The sequence below is a fragment of the Syngnathus leptorhynchus genome, chromosome 9 (genome assembly GCF_054491065.1).
Source record: "Syngnathus leptorhynchus isolate UIUO chromosome 9, UIUO_Slep, whole genome shotgun sequence".
Taxonomy (NCBI): domain Eukaryota; kingdom Metazoa; phylum Chordata; class Actinopteri; order Syngnathiformes; family Syngnathidae; genus Syngnathus; species Syngnathus leptorhynchus.
Genome location: NC_141203.1, coordinates 4940242 through 4959867, shown reverse-complemented (window position 1 = coordinate 4959867; position 19626 = coordinate 4940242). Strand labels below are relative to the sequence as shown.

Below are 19626 nucleotides of genomic sequence, written 5' to 3'. Positions count from 1 at the left end.
ATAAGTAGATCTTACTAGAAAAAGCATCTAGCAACATGAAACATTAGCGTTGTATGGAACAAATAATAAAGTGTGCACTCTGCACAAGCGTGTTGCTACTATGCCATGGCAGCAAAATGTAAATCTGATCGGATCAAATGCCTTCCTGCAGAGGGCCTTGCCCGGTGATCCCGCAATGGACGCCAGCCCCCCAGGTGCTCATCTTGATGTGAGAGCCCTTATCAGAGTGGATCGCCGTCGCCACCTGGCTGTCCTTCGGCCTCACGTAGAGAACAAAAGGGTCCTTCAGCAGAAAGAGAGGTTATCTCAATGTGCACTTATAATGGCTGAATGCAGTTAAGAATGCTTTGCATCACTTGTGCGCATTCACGGAGCATACACATCAGCCTTTTAACAGCTATGGATTTTCTTGAAGCTTAAGCTAGTGAAGACTCTGAATTCTTACATCAAATACTGTATATTATTTCCCCCAGCAAACTGATTGTCAATGCCCCTTTGTGCAACATTTCACAAAAATATTGAGCTGAAAAAGATGGATTTCCCAGTCTGACGTTTTTCGTGTGAATGAACAAACATTATGGGTGTCATGTATTTTTGTATTAGCGTGAGGCTTGCTGCAAGTGTTTGGCAGACTGTTCCACCAAGCTTGGCATGCACCTGAAACAGTGCCTTGGAGATGTACCTAGCGCACTCATATTTTGGTCACAGAAAATTAATCTAATCTTTAGGCCAGCTCAGATAACATCAGACAACATCGCTGGGAAAACAGCAGGTCTAATGTGACATATTTCTTTCATAAATATGTCAACATCAAACCCTCTGAAACATTGTACGATAGATATATTGTATGATCATTGTGTATGATCGCAGCCACTTGGCGGAATAGTCTCGCAAATGTCCCTCTACCATGTTGAAACACTAGTGTGTGACTTCAAAAAGCTACATTTAAAGGGAATGAGAACATCCTTGATTGATCACTCCCACAGCAGTGCAACCCTTCCTCTCTCAGATCCACCGACCTATCAATGAGGCTGCCGTGCCGAAATGTAATCGTCTGCAGGGTTTGACGGGCCTTGAAATGGACTCGCCTTCCGTAAATTTCCCCAAATTCCCAATGGCCACCACCCTCGTGATGAAATGGCATCTAATGTATCAAATTTTCCACTCTTGTCCCCTTGTCAATTAACCCAAAATATACATCTCTCAGTATGGCAAGATAAAGTGACGGCTGAGTGTCATATGGTCATAAGATTCTCCCACTGAGTTTATAATGAGCTCATCAAGGTGTTGCTACGCAAAATGATACTTACACAAAAGGATGCTGACTTTACGCTTATCCGTCATTATTATTAGAAGAGACCTTTGTCATCTTATTGGCCATCTATTTTGGCTCTTTAAGTGATGGTTTCTGTGTTCTGCCTGCTGCGTTCCCCCTCATTATTGCCAGCTATTCCCCATCTTCCTCAACTGTGAAGGCCACCACGCCACAACTCCGATCAGGACGAAATGACTTGTTCACGTTCACGGCTCATTAACGAGCGAGCGGCTCACAGTCTTTACTCGAGTTGACTGCAGCGGGCAACTCGTCTTCCTCGTGGCACTGTGTGGATGTGAATGAATGTTACAGCAGCAGCTGTCATTGCACTTGGAGTGCATGTAACATCAGCTAAGTGACAGCACTGGTGGTGTTATTGTAACTGTATGAAGGATAGTGGCAATGATCCTGATCTCGTTTTAGTACAAGCAACACTACTGCATGATAAAAGCATCGAGATTACGACTCTCCGAATATGACTGGATGGAGATGATAGAAGATTCTTGGTGAAGGGTAACAAAGTACTTCCTAACCTACCAACCAGCCTGCTTTTAATATATTCAACAACAATTAGACAATTCAGAAAAACCTCTGGAACAAAATAATTTGGCATTTGGCACGTCAGATGAATGGATGGATACAGGCAAACATGCACAAAGTTATTGTTGAGACAAAGCACAGTCAGGGATTTTTTCACTGACCGTGCTTTGACTTTAAGTATTAGTTAAGGGAATATTTAATGAGAAAAAAAGTACTTGTACCTTGGCTGACTTTGAATTTCACCATCACAACAACTTTATGCAAAACCCAGTGGATCACCACACAAGGGGCTGGTGACATATGCATATTTCATTAATTCTTTTGTATCTAAAAGTGCACAATCAAAGCGATTCATTCTCTACGGACAACTGGTTGTATCTTTGTCTATGTTCGGGGACCAGAGTCACCCAACAAACAAATTGAAGTGGGCCGCCAAATACGAATTTAGTTATTATTAACAAACAATTTTATTAATAAACAACACAATGGAGAATATCCGATTGTGACACCTGCTGTGATCAGAGACAAGATTAAAAGTTGCGGTCTTCATCTTAGGCTTTCAAGTTTTTTTGTAGAGCAGCTAGTATACTTAATATTTAATATTCATTAGAAACCTGAAATAATTTCTTGTACATTTGTCAAAATTTATTAAAGCTTTCTGTTTTGTTCACTTGGAAAGGAATGGCACTTAATGTGGTAAATAATGATCTTCCATTGTGGAGTTATGTTTTCCTTGTTCTTTTGTGGGTTTTGTAAAAGTGTCTCTCCCTCCACTTTCCCAAAAGACGCATGTTACATTAGGCTCATTGAAGACAACATTGTGTGAAATGTGAACGTCATTGTAAATCGTTGTCTGTCCATATTGTATGTGTCCTGCAACTGCTGCAAGATCATGTTTTTGTAAGTTATGTATATATAATAAATGTGTAATTAATAATAATAAAAAACATGTCAGTTTATTTTATTTTCCAATAAGGCATTTTGCACATATTTGTGCATGCATATTAATTCCTGCAGGGGAACAAAATAATCCATACTGTTGTGACATTCCCTATAAAGTGTTTTTTCCTCAAGTTCGAACTTTATATTGTACAACCCTTCCTTGTCTGGCAAAAAATATTGTATGTAATCGTTCCGCTCCTCAAAACTAAGCCATCCATTGGTTGAAAATAGCCACGTGAGTCCAACGTATGAGGAAGTAACTCAAGTCAACGCGTGACTATTTGTTTACATCCTGCAGTCTTCTCACTGCGAAGGATTCCCTTTGCAATCAAACTGCCATTAGATTTTCAAATAAAATATATATTTTTGTTCATACTTTCCCAGCAATACCAACACTGATTAAAGTGTGTTGGTTGCGTTTATCTCCCGAACAATAATGATTTTAGCAGCATCCGATGAAACATGCTAATGCTAAATAGCACAACACTGGTGTGTAAGTAAGAAACCCATTTATGCAACCTTTTCAGAAACATTTTTTAACGTAATGTGTTTGCATGCACTTCTGCCTTTGGCGGGTTTTGTGTTCTACTTCAGCTTGCAGCCAAAGAAGCTAGCACAAAGATGCAACCTGTCACGAAGCTGCACAAATGATAGGTAAGCGAATGCAACCATAATTGGCTGCCACTCGTGCACAAGTTGTTTGATAATTCTTTTAACTAATATGTGATGAGGTCCAACATCCGTGTGTCCTCAGGAATTTGGACGATGCTTATGAATGAACTAGGTGCTGGTGCATCATCATGGCGTTGTCTGAGGTTCCTTGGGATGAGGAAGTCCCCCTCCCCAGGCTGGGTCCGGTTCAGGCCAAGATCACTGTGGCTCTGGTGGCAGTGCTGTGCTTTATCAATAGTTATGATGGGGACTTCGTGTTTGACGATTCGGAGGCACTCATCAACAACAAGGTTTTATCAATTTATTTTTCAATATGTATAGAGTTTTGTTTATATTATAAATAATGGACATGAATTTGATGTTTCATGAAAAAAGCATACCATATTTACTAACTAGGGCGGCACGGTGAAGCACTGGTTAGCATGTCGGCCTCACAGTTCAGAGGGTTTGATTCCACCTCCAGCCCTTCCCATGTGGAGTTTGCATGTTCCCCCCATGCCTGCATGGGTTTTCTCCGGGCACTTCGGTTTCCTCCCACATCCCCAAAACATGCTTGGTAGGCCGATTGAGCACTCCAAAGTGCCCCTAGGTGTGAGTGCGAGTGCGGATGGTTGTTTGTCTCTGTGTGCCCTGCGATTGGCTGGCAACCGGTTCAGGGTGTCCCCCGCCTACTGCTCGATGACTGCTGGGATAGACTCCAGCACTCCCGCGACCCCCGTGGGGACAAGCGGTATGGATGGATGGATGGATTCACTAACTACGACTTATCAAGATGTTAAGATAACTTTCATCAATCTAAGTGATATTTTCCAGTTCTGAAAGGGGCGATATTATGCTAAATTAACTTTAACTAATACAAATACAGTGAATCCTACTTTACTAAACAGCCTGGATTAAGACGTACTGTTTTCGTCACTACTTTACAGGTGAAAAAAGTCTGGCTTTTGTAGTCATCACAATCTTTTTTTTTTTAATGATTTTATTATCATTTTTCCGCATAGTGTTGGCAATATAAAACAAGGATGACTTTGTCAATATATACTTTATGTATGTATAGATTGAGAGATAGATATTCTCAACATTTGATGTTAAATTGACATATTAGACACATGCCGTGTTACATGTGTTTCTTGTGTCTGTGGCAGGACTTGAAGCCAACAACACCCTTGACTAACATTTGGAAAAATGACTTCTGGGGAAGCAACCTGAGCAGCAACTCCAGTCACAAATCTTATAGACCACTCACTGTCTTTACTTTTAGGTGCGTACTCTTCTGCTGCTTCAGCACACCCAGTATTAGCAAGCTTTAGAAAATAGAAAATGTGCTTGGTTCTGATTGACAAAGTAGCGTTACAATAACAATACAATAAAGAAAAAATAAATACATGCATTATTATCATGATTATTATTATTTAAAATTGTTGTCAGTTTTTGTTTGGTATGGTTAGGGTGTCAGTTAGCTCAGTCCGTCAAGTGAATCCTTCATACAGAAAAGGAAACTACAGATTTGGTTTACCAGTTGCCGACCAATCAACATAGTATATAGCCGCTATCATGTCACATTAGCAACATTTTAAAACCTGCGGTTTTGCAGGTTGAACTACATGTTGGCAGGCGGCCTGCATCCCGTGGGCTTCCATGTGCTGAATATCGCCCTCCATACCGTCATTTCCGCCCTGATGGTGGATGTGTTCGCCCTGCTGATTGGAGGACTGGCTTATGATGAAAAGACTCGCATACTGAACCGTGCTCCTAAGACCTCCCTGCTGGCCGCGCTCTTCTTCGCTGCACACCCCGTCCACACGGAAAGCGTGAGTAACAGGAAATTGATTTTTGTACTTCAGAGGGTTAGGTTTAATGTAACTCAAGTAAAAGTAAAAAGTAATCTTCCAAATAATTGCTTATATTCAGAAGAAAAAAAAAGACTCAAGTACCGAGTAATTAACTAGTGAGTAGCTTCTGATTTACTTCTTTTTTTAATCAAAGCAAAATTCCAAATAGCCTAAAAACTAGGAATCTGTAAATTCAACAAAAACAATAGAAAATGAAATAACAAAAGAACAGGTGGGAAGATGAATGAGTCATTCGCGCATTCATCCGTCTCACTGTTCTGAGGTTGAAGGTTCTAATTCTGGTGCTGGTCTTCCTCTTTGTTTTTTTCTTGTTCTCGTCGGGCTTACATGGGTTTTCTAATCCTCTCTCGTTGCAAAACTATGTTAGGTTGATGGAAGACGTCCATAGGTCTGAGCGATTCTTTGTCTTGCCTTCAATCGGCTGGCGTCTCACCCAAAGTCGGCAAGGGTAGGGAACAGGAACAAAGCAATTGCAACAGTAAATTACAATTTCATTTGTTATTCCAGAGCTCTGAAGTCTGGTCTCCTGCTAACCCGCCACGTTAATTGTTGCCAATTAAGCCAGATCCCATCCGCCGCTTTGAATTTAACCAGGAAACGATCACCTATGGAGAAATTGTGCCGCATCCCATTTTTATTTTGGGGCTGTCAACTAACAAGGCAGATGCCCTGCAACAGCACAACAGTGTCTGTGTTATCCTGAGCTTTTTCACAATAAACAATGCAGTGGTTTCAGGCCAAGAACAAACGGGCCGTCTCAGCTGGGAGCGTCGGGACCAAGGTACATGTGGACAACGCAGACGCCTCGCTATAGGATGCTTATTGACCTGCCATGTACGCCTGCGTGTGTTTGCTGTGAAGCGTGGCTGGAAGGCGCCGACTTCCTCTCCCGTTTTCGCTTTAATCATGCAGGGTGAGAACGGTGCGGCGGGCGCGTGGTTGGCTCAGGCGGGCCTGCTGCATGTATCAAAGCAGACAACCCCAGGATGCTCACCAAACCGTACCCACACAGTATATGGACTCACATGTTAACATTAATGAGAAGTCCTTTCCTCCTTTTGTGAGTACTCCTACAGTTGGAACTAAATACAAAAACAAAAATGAAATAACAGAGAAAGTTGGCAAAAAAAAATAGACACCTCTTTTACAGTGCCTGTGTCGCTTTACCAATCATTGTGGAAAGGCAGTTCAAAGTCAACATGGCAAGTTTATGCTTTTGCAGGTTGTATCAAAATCGCAACAATGGTGGCTCAGTGTCTGTTGCTTTTTTTTTTTTTTCCTCCTTTTTCACTATTTTTATATTTTTCCCTTTGCTGCTGTTCTGACTTTATCATTTGACTTCATCGGAGGCTATTAGAGTCATAACAGCGATGGCGACATGAAAAGCTATAGATTAGGCACCAAAATAAAATTATGGGGTGTGGATTTATTACGGCAATTTCCATGCTCTGGCGGTTGTTTAGTGCTGTAAGTGTGTTAAACTTGTCCCCTTTCTGTTTTCTTTGAAAGCCAATGCTGTAAATGCATCTTTCCAGCTAGTACCAGAGTCGTAACACAGGTGGCCTGGACCCCTTTTGTACAGTTCCTGCAAAAGCTAGATATGTTCCACCTAATTCCCTGCCTACATCACTTTTCTGTATGAGCAACGCTGAATAGAGGTCAACCCTGCAATTTAACACCTGCAGAGGAGGTATTAGTGACAGGGGTTGGCATTTTCTGTTAAAGCCAGACTTTTTTTTTCACCTGGAAAAAAAAGGTATATCAGAAAATAAGATAGATTTGGCAAAGGTGAAGGCTGGGTAGAGTTCAGCTTTAAGGTAAAATAGGACCCACATTGGGTAGAGCAAGCAATGCAAGGTTAGACTGGACTTTTCCGTCCATGTTGCATTGAAAGCAATTGCCCAGACAAGTGGTGTAAAATTAAGTTTTGTCATTGGCCATATTGTAGTTAGGGTGATGAACACGTTATGATGAACACTAAACCTATATAAAATATGTTGGAATAAAAATCGAAATATACTTTTCTTCAATTAGGCCACAAAACATCATGTCGCTGTCTAGGTTTCAGTTTGGTTTTGTGTCAACATAATTTTGGGCAATCGAGTTGTGGGGCTTTTAATATTATTTGTGTGGTCTTTTGGATTTCCCCACAAAAGGTGGCAGGCATCGTAGGTCGGGCGGACCTGTTGTGTGCGCTCTTCTTCTATCTCTCCTTCCTCACATACTGTAAAGCTTTCAACAAAGGTGAGTTTGTTCAACAAGACCACACTGATTCCATTTGACCAACTACACCATTTTTTTAATGTTTTTGTTTTCAGGTGCGGACAAAGATGGCGGCTTTTCTGTGTGCTGGATTGTAGTCAGCCTCTCACTGTGCGCTGCCGCCATGCTTTGTAAAGAACAAGGCATCACCGTCTTGGTATGAAATTCTTCCACCTCATCGTGCTTAAAGTTTGCGGCAATGGGATATATGATCTTTTCCAGTCAATCTACTTGTATTAAAGACCATTTTATTCAGTTGCACCAAATCACAACATTGGGGGTCATACGTTTAGCTACGAAATGTCAAAATCCTCAAATTGAAAAAAAGTATTTCTTTCTCTTAGAACCATCTGTATAATAATCAGGTAACATTTCATAATAATTACTTAAAACAATCTCAGAAATTGAGAAGAGTCTGTCTCTGGTCTCTTTATGTGGAAGAACGTAACCTAGACTGGAGATAGTGAAGGCTGACATCCATATTGACTTATGTGTAGCCCAATACTGTAATTGGAGCTAATGCATTCTTTTGTCACTGACCTATATGATTTTATAAATGTCCCTCTTGCATGTCTTTGCGTTTTCCCTCCAGGGTGTAAACGCTGCTTTTGATGTACTCCTCATCTGTAATGTTGACGTGTATGAACTGAGCCAGAGGCTAGTCCTCAGGAAGACCCCTTTTAATGTGAGTTACAGTACCCCGCCTCCCCACACTGCTCTGTCAGAAATCATGTGCTCCCTCGTATGATTAACGTCACATTGCATACACTGCGTATGCAAAAGCTGCGTTAATTAGACTCCATCGGTCTGGGTAGGCTCACACACACACACACACATGCATTATGTATGTACCTATGTACTGTATATGATGTACGTAATGATTTTTGACAGGCACGCGAGATGCTGCGGACCGGCCTGCCTATGCGATTGGCCTTCATGGCTCTAGGCGGCTTCTTCATGCTCTACACCCGCTGGAGAATCATGGGAACTGGGCCGCCGGCGTTCACTGAAGTGGACAACCCCGCCTCGTTCGCAGAGAACATGTTTCTTAGAGTGAGTAAGACTGGGGAGCCGTTATTGTCTTTCAAAGAGATTTTATTGTGTCTATCGATAAATCCCTGTCTCGCAAGACCGATACTGATAACTCACTAATTTTTTTAAATTTTGAGTTGTTTCTACACGGCAGAAGGAAATAATGCAAAAAAAGATCATATTTCTCTCTCTTGAAGAAAACACCCAAAAGACTGTCAAAGTGTTTAGTAAGTTACCGACTCTAGTGCAAAGTCGATAAACTATTTAATAACTATTCATGGTTCATTTTCCTTTATTTTATTGTAGCATTAACATGTATGTATAGTGAATCAGATTTTTTTATTTTAATACAAACTCGTTTATTTGCCTTGTACGTATTTGTTAAAAATACATAGGAACAGACTCGTGAAAAAAATAAACAATCGATACTGAGCAGAGGAAAAAAGTTGCAATTTGATTTTTCAAAAATCTTTTAGCCCAAGTTTATACTGTACATTGAGTATGTACTTGCATACTAGGGTTGGGAAGATTCACCGATATGCATCGGAAAATCGATACGACCTGTAAGATGCAGTTCCATCGTATCGTGTCGCACTGGATCGCATTGTTTTAAAATTATATCGTACTGTATTGCACCATATCACAGGAGATGGGAGAATCGTATCGTGTCTTATCATTGACAATTCCATGAATCGTGAATGCATCGAATCGTTGGCAGCGTATCGAGATGTGTATCGTATCGCTTTGATGATCCCTATTTCATACACTATTTGGCATTGTCTAATGATTTGTAGAGCCTGTAAAAAACAATAAAACTATCAATTAAACATCTAATTTTATATTACCCCATAGTTCTAAAATGATCACCCTAACTATCAATTAAACATCTAATTTTATATTACACCATAGTTCTTAAATGATTTTTACTCTTCCCTCTTGATCGCCTCCCATTCTGGTGATTGACAGGTGGTCAACTATAATTACTACTACGCCCTGAATGGCTGGCTGCTGCTGTGTCCCTGGTGGCTGTGTTTTGATTGGTCCATGGGTTGCGTGCCGCTCATTAAGTCAACCACCGATTGGAGGGTGGTGTGGCCGCTCCTGCTCTGGTGCATCCTGATAGGCTTGGTAGGCCAAGCCTTGTGCTCACCAGACAGCCAGCAGAGAAGGTAAGCGAGCGGAACCATCTCTACGTCTAGAAGTGAGCTTGATTATGAAGACAGTCCCTTCTCATCCTGGTTCTTACCAGACAAGTTTTACTCTGTGTGCTATTTTATGTAATAATTTCACTGTCATCTCTCTCCTGACCAAGAACCCTAAGTCTCGCCCTGGTGCTGCTGGTGGTCCCATTTCTGCCGGCCTGCAACATCTTTTTTCGGGTGGGCTTTGTCATTGCCGAGCGTGTGCTCTACCTGCCTTCTTCCGGCTACTGCCTCCTTTTGGCCTGTGCCCTGGCACGCTGCTGCCACCGCTGGGTGAAGTACAAGGTGGGCATAGCAACATAAGGGTGAAGGGTCTGCATCAGCTCTTTCTCCTCCTTTGCTTGTCAAAACCTCTGTGGCAAACATTTCCAGATGAATATAGTTTAGATGCTCTGTAATCTGAAGTTTTGCTTATATTTCTTTCTCCATACAGAAGATATTTTGCTTTTTCATCTTAGCCTTGATGGTCACATTTGTGGCTCGCTGTGCTCACCGCAGTCACCAGTGGCGGTCGGAGCAAAGTCTTTTTACCAGCGCACTGACCGTGTGCCCACTCAATGCCAAGGTAAAAAACAAAAACAAAAAAAAACCTTTCTTTTAAATGTTGCATATTGAAATCATCAATAGTGCGGTGATTGTTCAGGTCCATTACAACGTCGGAAAGAATTTGGCTGACAGAGGCAACACCACAACTGCTATTAGCTATTACAGAGAGGCTGTCAGGTTAGTGTTTAATTTTCACCGGCACATTCCCATCAAATATTGAAAAATGCTCGGTGCATGTCTCGCAGGCTGCATCCCACCTACGTGCACGCCATGAACAACTTGGGTAACATCCTCAAGGAGAGGAACGAGCTAATCGAGGCGGAGCAGCTCCTATCCAAAGCTGTTTCAATCCAGTAAGTTGTGAGCAATATGACAAAAAAATGGCGCTTTGACAATCGCTGATAACACTTTTTTTCTTAGACCGGATTTCGCTGCCGCATGGATGAACCTGGGTATCGTGCAAAACAGTTTGAGCAAGTTTGAGCAAGCGGAGAGGAGCTACTGGAACGCCATCCACTTTCGGAAGAAGTATCCGGACTGCTACTACAACTTGGGACGCTTGGTGAGAATTAGGCCGCTTTCCATTGAAATTCCAGAAATTATTTTGGTCTTGGTGTGGTTGGTTCCTGAAACTAATAGGATCCAATCCAACGTCCTGCTCTGCAAATGTCATTCCAAAGGTTCCTGGCCCTTATTGAAATAGCCAAAAGGCCCGATTAATTCATTTGAAAAATAATTCTAAACTCTATTTCACACAGTTCTCCAAAAGTACCTCAGGAGATTTCATTGTAAAAATCAGTGTCACATCCTAAAACACATAATATGATACATTGATATTCTGTTTTCATGCTGCCAGTACGCTGACCAGCAAAGACACGTGGATGCTCTGAACGCATGGAGGAACGCAACAGTACTAAAACCTGATCATAGCCTGGCGTGGAACAACATGGTCATTCTACTGGACAACATTGGTATGCACATGCACGCACACACCTAATATACTTTAAGCTTGAATTAAAAAAAATTACACATACGTTTGCCATGCTTTGGAAGACGCTGCTGTTTTGGTTAGCAATTCAACCTGTGGCTCGAACCTGATAACTGTGACCCAGATGTGGTGTATGTACACATCATGGACATTTTATCAAAACAAGTTGCTCTTAAATTGGACTGACTGGACAACTAGAATAATAACCATTGGTGGTTCTTTGTGGTGATTGCAGTGTTGTAAAAAATATATATTGACATAACAAACATTAAAAACATTATTACCATTATTCCATCAATCAAAACTCAACATTATGTACTCTGTAAAGGCAACACGTTTTTACTAGGTTATACAGGAATCTGAATCTTTTTTATTGGTCAACTATGCAAAAAAAAATACACCAAGAATTTGCTTACGGTAGCAGACTAGTATTGGAGTAACAAACAACGATAACAACCAGTGATGGGAATTTTATCAAATTTTGCCAATTCATCCTTCTGCGACCTTGGCACCGTTCCGTCATTGTCAGTCTGTCCTTATTCATAATACGGTACAATCATCTGTCTGTCCATCCTCATTATTTTACATACACTTCCGTTATCACTTCCGTCTGCCCGTCATTTGTCATTGCCTTCGTCAGTAAACTGGGCGGATGATGGAACGGAATTCCCAAACAACATATTTTTAGTTTTTGCAAGTATCCCTACTAAATTGGCCAGTGAATGTGTTTTCATATTTTGTTGACATAAACAAAAGACCGGTGTCGACAGGCAAGTACTGTCATCGTTTGTGTCCTGTGGAAGCAAATCAAAGCAGCCCAACAAGATTAGAGCGGAAGAGCGAGAATCAGCAATGCTTGAAATTTATGTATTAAGGCTTTTGTCTTGTGAGTTTCTCAAGGCGCTCCTCCCCGCCGTGTGGAGAATGCTCTGATTTCCGAACGCACCAGCCATTTTGTTGGGGAGGTGCTCCCGTGGGGAGGCGGAGTCTCCCTGGAGGGCGCTGCAGCCATCCAATCAGTGCCCGGCATGCTTGCTGATCAAACGTGGGTGAGCACAGCCAGAGCAGTGCCCCTCCGAGAGGCCCCCCCTCCCTCCATCCGCAAATCTGACTGAAATAATCATAGCCCTTTCCCCTGTTCACCAACAAACAAACAAAAAAGAGAAAAGAATAATGGGTGTTACGTTCAAAGGGAAAGTGGTATTTGTATTTAGTGGTAGTTGCTTTTCTCTGTGGATTTTTTTTTTCCCCTATCAAAAGTCTCGTGACTTACGACTGTCTGCTTGCCTGTCTGTTTCCTCCATTTTTGGGGGGCGGGCAGACACCAGACGGGTCGGTGACAGAGATCAATAACCCAGTCGGGCCTTGTGTTCATCCCTAATTAGGGACCAAACCGCTCGTCCGTGTGTGCACAGGGTGAATGCTCCATCCCCAAAATAAATAAAAGCTGACAGTTGCTGTGTGAACCAGCTTTTATTAGCCTGTCATTACTATGTGCAAGCTGCTCATCTTAACTTCTGTCTGTCAACACACAATCTCGGTGGCCTCAGCCAATCTTTTTTTAAAATGATCAAACACACTTGAATGCAAAAACTTAACACATTTGATGATCATGGGACCATCTCTTTCTCAAAACATTTCTTTTTGGTAATTCAAAGAAAGGTAACAGTTTAATTTGAGCTGATTTTGTGAAAAAAATGTCAGCGGCACACACCTATTCGGTACATCTTGTACAAGAATAGAACAGATACCTTTACCAGTATGCTGACTCTGTATGTCTGTACTCGTACTCAAAAAATGCTCTGATACTATGATACCAATACCAGTTCATTAGCCTGGTATTTAGCTTTCTGGGCAGGGACAGTAGGAGCCATTTGGAAAAAGGTAAACATGGATGACGGCACTTTGTCAGCTGACTGCAAATTCTACTCTCAAACTGAATGATGGATGACCTTAATCTCTTATTTCTACTTCATCTCACATTTATGTACTCTTTTTACATAGTGCCACTGCCCGACTGAGACACCAAAAACATTTAAACACTTAAGCTCCACCCTCTTATCCAGGTAACTTGGGCCAAGCGGAGATGATTGGACGAGAAGCTTTGAGGCTCCTCCCAAACGACCACACCATCATGTTTTCACTGGCCAACGTACTGGGAAAGCAAGAGAAGTACAAGGTGAGTAAGCATACTTTTTACTTCAGATTTTTTTTTTTTTCATATTTAAATATTTGTTTCTTCATTTGTTAGGAATCAGAGGGCTTCTTCCTCAACGCTCTCCAAATCAACCCAAATGCAGCTAGCTGCCATGGCAATTTAGGTGACAATTAACTTCACTTTATATGTTTGTAATAATTAAAATTTTATTTTTATAGACTTATATTTTTATATTTTGATAAATGAAGTTGTACAGCTTTCATAAATCTTTGCTTATTTCATGCCAAAGTTAAAGTAGAGCCCCTAAAGCACATTAACCTCTGATAGGTTACTTTTTTTTTTACCCCTTTCGAAAGTGTCCAAAATAAAACATGCAATATCAGTTAAGTGAATTAATAAAAACATCATCTGGTCCTCATTACCACACTTTGGTTGCATATTGTATTCTATTGCGTAGAAGCCCCACCATGCGAAATAAATATGTATTTGTCTGTATCTTCTGCAGCTGTGCTTTACCATCGCTGGGGCAAGTTGGAACTGGCACAAAAACACTACGAGTTGTCTCTTAAGTTGGACCCAAAGGCCCCGGGCACACAAGACAACTACAACATGCTCCGACGCAAACTGGACCAGCGCAAACGCCACACACCCTGAGGGTACGCCCATCCGCTGCCGACATCAAACACTCCTTTTCACAATCCAACTGATTTTTACATCTAAATTAAAGGGTGGTTTCCCTAGCTCTTTCCCGTGTGATGTTTCTTAATTAGATTGTCGTGTGTCATAGACGACACAGGTGTCAGCCTCTCGCTGTGGTAACTGTTGTTTTTACTGCTGCTCCGCTTGATGTGGAACCCATTGGCCTTCGCACGATGTTGTCTCAGCTGGACGCAACATTGCCACATATGTGAGGCCCACAAAAAAAATCCTTACTTGGATTGACCCTTGTCCTTTAGAGTCATACACAAACTACCCATGTATACAGTAAATGGAAGTTTGCACCATATGATTAGTCACTGATGACACAAATGATGATCACACCTCGCGGTTTTCTTTGTTTTGGTTTATTTTGCTGCGCCGAGCTCTTTGTCAACACCATGGTACTTGGCTATTTGCTACCCTGCGGCCACTACCTAATAGGAGAAAGGTGTTATTTTTTGTGTGTGTGTCCATACGAAGACACAAGGTCACAGAAGACAGGAAACCGATGGTGGACTCTTCATGAAAACACAGCAGCTTCAAAGAAAGCGGGGCGGGGGGGTGGGGGGGGGACTGGGGATGCTCTCCCCTGGGGACAAAACGCACACACACAGATAGTGAAGAACACAGCCGAGGGATCAAGCGACCTCAGTGTGAAACATCAGTCAACAAGTGTGCACCCGGGTTCAAAGGTCAATACACTTCTATTTTTTCACCTGCTTCCTTCAGCTAAGCATGGAACTTTTTGAAGATGCGATAGGGCTGGTTTCATTTTAAGGTTTGTTTGTACTTACAGTACAATGCACCACTTGTTACTTTGATGCTTTCAACTTCTTATTCTTCACATCTCCATGGGGGGGGAGTATTTGATATTTGATCTCCCTAAATATGCAACTAATAGCGGGATGTCGGCCATATGGACAAAAGTCTCGGGACGCAGCTCTTAATTGAATAATGAAATCAATCAGTGGGTGGCCTTAGACCCATTTAGTCGCCTGCAAAGCCATCATCATACTAAGAAAATATGGTATTACATCGTATTGACTAAATTGTTGGAAATTACTTTCTCTTTTTTAACGATGCAATGCAAGTGATTGAGCAAACTTGCCATTTTTGAATTCTCTTATGGAGATATGAGAATTCCGTTTTATTCCTTCTAATAATTTGGTCCAGTCCAGTTTGAGAGTGTGGATGATCAAATTCTTTTTTTTTTTCTCTATTCAACTTTTTTGGTGTCATTCCAATGCAAACAAAACAATAAACGTGAATAGTGAATTTATAATTACTCTCATTTTCTGGGAGAAGTATTGCATTATCTGACGCACAAGGAGTCCCAATATTTTTGGCCATGATGACTGTCAAGTGACTGTCATAGAACACTGCAGCTTTTTCAAGTGTACTAGTGTAAAGGTCGCCACGGTGAAAGAGCTCCACGCTATGGAGCAATTGGAGACAGAACAGGATTAAATGGTGACATTCAAGACTGAGCGCTTCATCCTCATACTGTATTATTATAGTCGGTCATGCGCGGTAATGATCTACGAAACATTGGTCGCTGACTTAATGTACTTTACGGATCTCCTTTACTTTTTAGCAGGGATCCTTCTCTTGCGGCGCCTGCTGCTGCACAGCTGTGCAGACGCATCAATGAGAGGAGGGCAGTGCACTTTTATCACCATCATTCTTTGAATACCTTTCATTATCATAAAATATGTCTAGTATTAAAGGGATGGACTCACCGGTCCGTCCGCTCACATCTTCATTAGACATTCTGACTGAGAGGCAAAACCTGAGACTTCCCAGGGAGTGACATTAATAAAAGATGGGATACTAGCGGCTTATGAAGTCCTCTCCTTGTTCGCCTCGCTCAGCATTGCACACCTTTTACCCGCTTGGATTGTCCGTCATAATGATATCACCGGATCTGATCCCAGGTGGAGTTCTTTTGGAATTCAAAAGGGGGAAAACACTCCATGTGCAAAATCTATTTTATTTATTTTCCTGTATAAGGAATAAAAGTACCACTTGTTGCAGGAGTATTTTCAATAAGTGTGCGCGTGCGTGCGTGTTTACTATGTGTGTGCGCTTGGAGGGGTTCTTCACTATTTTTGAACTAATCTCAGAACAGCGGGTGTGCTTCTGTGCACAACAACCTCCAACAAAATAAAAGATATGCACTCTAGTGAATTTAATCACCCGGCAACAGCATTCATACAACTTATTGAGCTGTCCTTATGGGGGATGATAAGTCTGTGTGTGTGTGTGTGTGTGTGTGTGTGTGTGTGTGTGTGTGTGTGTGTGTGTGTGTGTGTGTGTGTGTGTGTGTGTGTGTGTGTGTGTGTGTGTGTGTGTGTGTGTGTGTGTGTGTGTGTGTGTTAGCATAATGGACAAGTGGTTCCCGCATCCTCACAGCCTCAGAGTTCTGAGCTTGGTTATATTTGAGTCCGTGCCTCTGTCCTTTTTGGAATCCAAGAGCAGATCTGTCAAGCCAGGACCAAACTGAGTCAAGAAAATTGTCTTTTAGGTCAAATAAGATGCAGATTTTATGTTCACTAGATTTAAACGCTTTCTAGTTTGCTTATAGTGACACTCTCAGCCATGAACAGTTCCAACCTAAATTGCCACTACAACACCAAAGCTACACAAGCAGCAATGAAAAAAATTTCGATGAACGTGACAATTTACATGTTACTCCAAAACTATGGATATATTCAACATATTTAGACAAAATTCAATTAGTAATATAATCAGTATGTGGCTTAGAAGGGTGATGATCTGGTGACTTTGGATAAAATGCAGGAAATACATACAGTTGGATCACACACACACACACACACACACACACACACACACACACACACACACACACACACATTCGCATACCCTCCACCCCAAACCACAACAATCCTAATGGGCTTTGATGGGCACCTCCCTCTTGCTTGTCTAATTGATGTCAATTCTGCTCACTTGACGCCATCCTCATGGCCACCCCTCCTTATGTACTTCTTGTAGTAGTGCCGGGGGTCCCTATTTCAACAAGGGATCCACTCCGTCCGCGTCATCCAGATCATGTTACTCGACATCGCTGCATCACTAGATGCACAACAACAACAACCATCAGTCCCTTCCCCCAAATGTCAGGGTGCCTCCCCAATATCTCTGTGTCCGTCTGGCATGGATGCGCTCTGTCATGTCAAGGAGGGCTACTGTCACCAGTTATCGGCCCTGTTGCCTTTACAAGCCTTGGCATTTACAGCCATGCTACACAAAACAGAGCTTCCAAAAGACCCCCCGTCCCGCTCCCACCCTTCCAAAATAATCAAACACCCCCACCTCCTCTTTGAGAGTTGTTCAGCCAAAATGATCACCATAGTTACCTAGTCACTCCAGTTTCAATACAAGCTTGATCATAATTAAGTTAATTAAGCTAAAACAGGGCAGCGTGGTGTGATAGCGGTTGGCATGTCTGCAACACAGTCAGGTTATGGACTGATTGAAAATCTTAAATCAGAAGTCACCAACCTTATTTGAACCTGAGAGTTAATGAGGGCAACCAGTTTGATAGACACTTAAGTGACATGCTTTGCTCAAATCATTTAGAGGTATCATCTCCTCATCGTCATTTCGCCCGCTCGCTTTTTTACATGAACACTGAGATTTGCGCTACAATGCTGACCTTTGACCTCTGCTTTTTTTGTTGTTGTTGTATTTTTCAGTTTGCCATTACCAAAATACACCAGTTCAAGTGTGATTTAAAAACAGTACCAACTTGATGTGATTTACTAGTAAGTAGAGCTATTTTTTTTTCTTTTTTACAATAAGTAGGCATAACACAGACGATAGATGTTGTACGTTTCAATCCTACAAAGGTACAAAGTAGTCAGGAAAAAGATGGCTTAGACATCTGTCGCACAACGTACACTACCCACAGTGAATGAAAAGCTTCAAGATAAAAAATGCTTGGTACTCTGCAGTTCATTAAATAAACTCCCCATGGCCACTTTAAGAGGAATTCGGGTCGTTTAGATGAAATGTCACCAACTGTAAGAATTCATTGCTGTCCCTCGAGCTGCAATCTACAATAATGTTACCCCACAGGGCTGATTTTTACAAGCTATAGTACTATTGCACATATTCAGAGTGTCTCAAAGCTACATGAGTCAAAAGTTCAAGGGTACACAAGCAAAACCTGTGAGGTTAACACGCCAGTTACAAGCATGTGGTACAGTATGTCCCCCGAAAGTTATTATTTTCTATAAGGGGTGCCAAAATTGTGGTAGGGGCCTGCTAACATAATGGACATAGCGGTGCCAATTTGGCTTCCTGACAAAAGCTGTGAGTGAGTCTTGTTACGTTGTGGTGGAGCCCCCTCAACCCCCGCAGGGGCTTCGGGGACAAATTGTTGAAAATCATACACTAATCATATCAATGTTTATGTTTTGATTTTTCAAAGTAGTAAAAGCAAGGATGAGCATTTAAGGAGGTCTTTTCACTGTCTTCGAGGTGTGTGCGCTTTGGTTTTGGGTTACGCTGTGGGCCTTATTTGGAAAAACAATAACAGTGCAACGAGATGGAAATGTATTAACCGGCAGCAGTTAATGTGCGCATTATTCATTTGTGGCGAGCATGAAGAATGAATCTAAAGAGGTCTGAAATTGCAGACGTGCAGCCTGACTGCACCGCGGGCCGCTTCGTTTCATCCTCAGAGGAGGGGAGAAGAGGGTGGCGGTGAAGGGGGGGGGGGGACAGTATCGGGCCTTGCAGTAACAGCTGTGCTTCTCTCATGGGGGGAGAGGGGGAAAAGCTGCTTGGGACAGATGGACCTGCCCCCTGTGCCATCTCCCCACCTCACACCTCCTACTTCCATCCATGGTTACTTCTGTCATAAAAAAAATACATCCATCTAATGTGTGGGAAGACATTATCTAAGTAGTTGGTACAACGCAGACCTCCAGCAAACAAATAATTTGGATCAAAACTTTCATACACCTTTCTAGACAGATCCTGTGAATAATAAAAATGTGCTCCCCTTTGCATCAAAATAGAATAAGATACAGCAAAGGATTATTTCTAGAAACGATTCATCTGATGATTTTTTTTATTAATAACTGGATACAAACAAACATTCTAATTTATATCCCTTTATTCAAAAACATGACATTGTTAGAAATAGATTGTGCAAAAACATTTTTGCAAATATAAATTGATAAGGATTTGGTTCCTGGTTTGGTTTGTAACCTGTCAAATGGCATGGTAAAATCAGTATTGTGCAAGCTTTCATAGGTCAAACTTAAAAACACAAAATGAAAATAAAATATCTCAAAAAAACCTGATGTGCTGGGGACAAGTAAAGACATTTAGTTTTAAATCGGTGTCAAGCGACACATCAAGGCATCAGCATCAAATTTGATGTCAAC

The 19626-nt window shown here is 41.7% G+C and overlaps 1 protein-coding gene across 4 annotated transcripts; it reads left to right on the top strand.

Moving 5' to 3' along the window:
* Nucleotides 1–3062: 3062 nt before the first annotated feature.
* Nucleotides 3063–14243, top strand: tmtc4 (transmembrane O-mannosyltransferase targeting cadherins 4). Of its 4 annotated transcripts, none has more exons than XM_085921101.1 (19): nucleotides 3063–3286; nucleotides 3392–3451; nucleotides 3552–3759; nucleotides 4615–4730; nucleotides 5064–5280; nucleotides 7479–7566; nucleotides 7641–7741; nucleotides 8177–8269; nucleotides 8476–8637; nucleotides 9583–9785; nucleotides 9929–10103; nucleotides 10252–10383; nucleotides 10462–10541; nucleotides 10610–10717; nucleotides 10785–10926; nucleotides 11221–11335; nucleotides 13419–13531; nucleotides 13604–13673; nucleotides 14016–14243. In XM_085921101.1, the coding sequence occupies exons 3-19, from the start codon at nucleotides 3598–3600 to the stop codon at nucleotides 14162–14164; spliced, it is 2226 nt and encodes a 741-aa protein (XP_085777227.1). In that variant the 5' UTR covers nucleotides 3063–3286; nucleotides 3392–3451; nucleotides 3552–3597; the 3' UTR covers nucleotides 14165–14243. The 4 variants fall into 4 exon arrangements, with proteins under 4 accessions (XP_085777227.1, XP_085777226.1, XP_085777229.1 ...); XM_085921100.1 differs by having other exon boundaries at nucleotides 3063–3290; XM_085921103.1 differs by lacking the exons at nucleotides 3063–3286; nucleotides 3392–3451; nucleotides 3552–3759; nucleotides 4615–4730; nucleotides 5064–5280 and adding exons at nucleotides 5304–6103; nucleotides 6235–6382.
* The last annotated feature ends 5383 nt before the right edge of the window (nucleotides 14244–19626 follow it).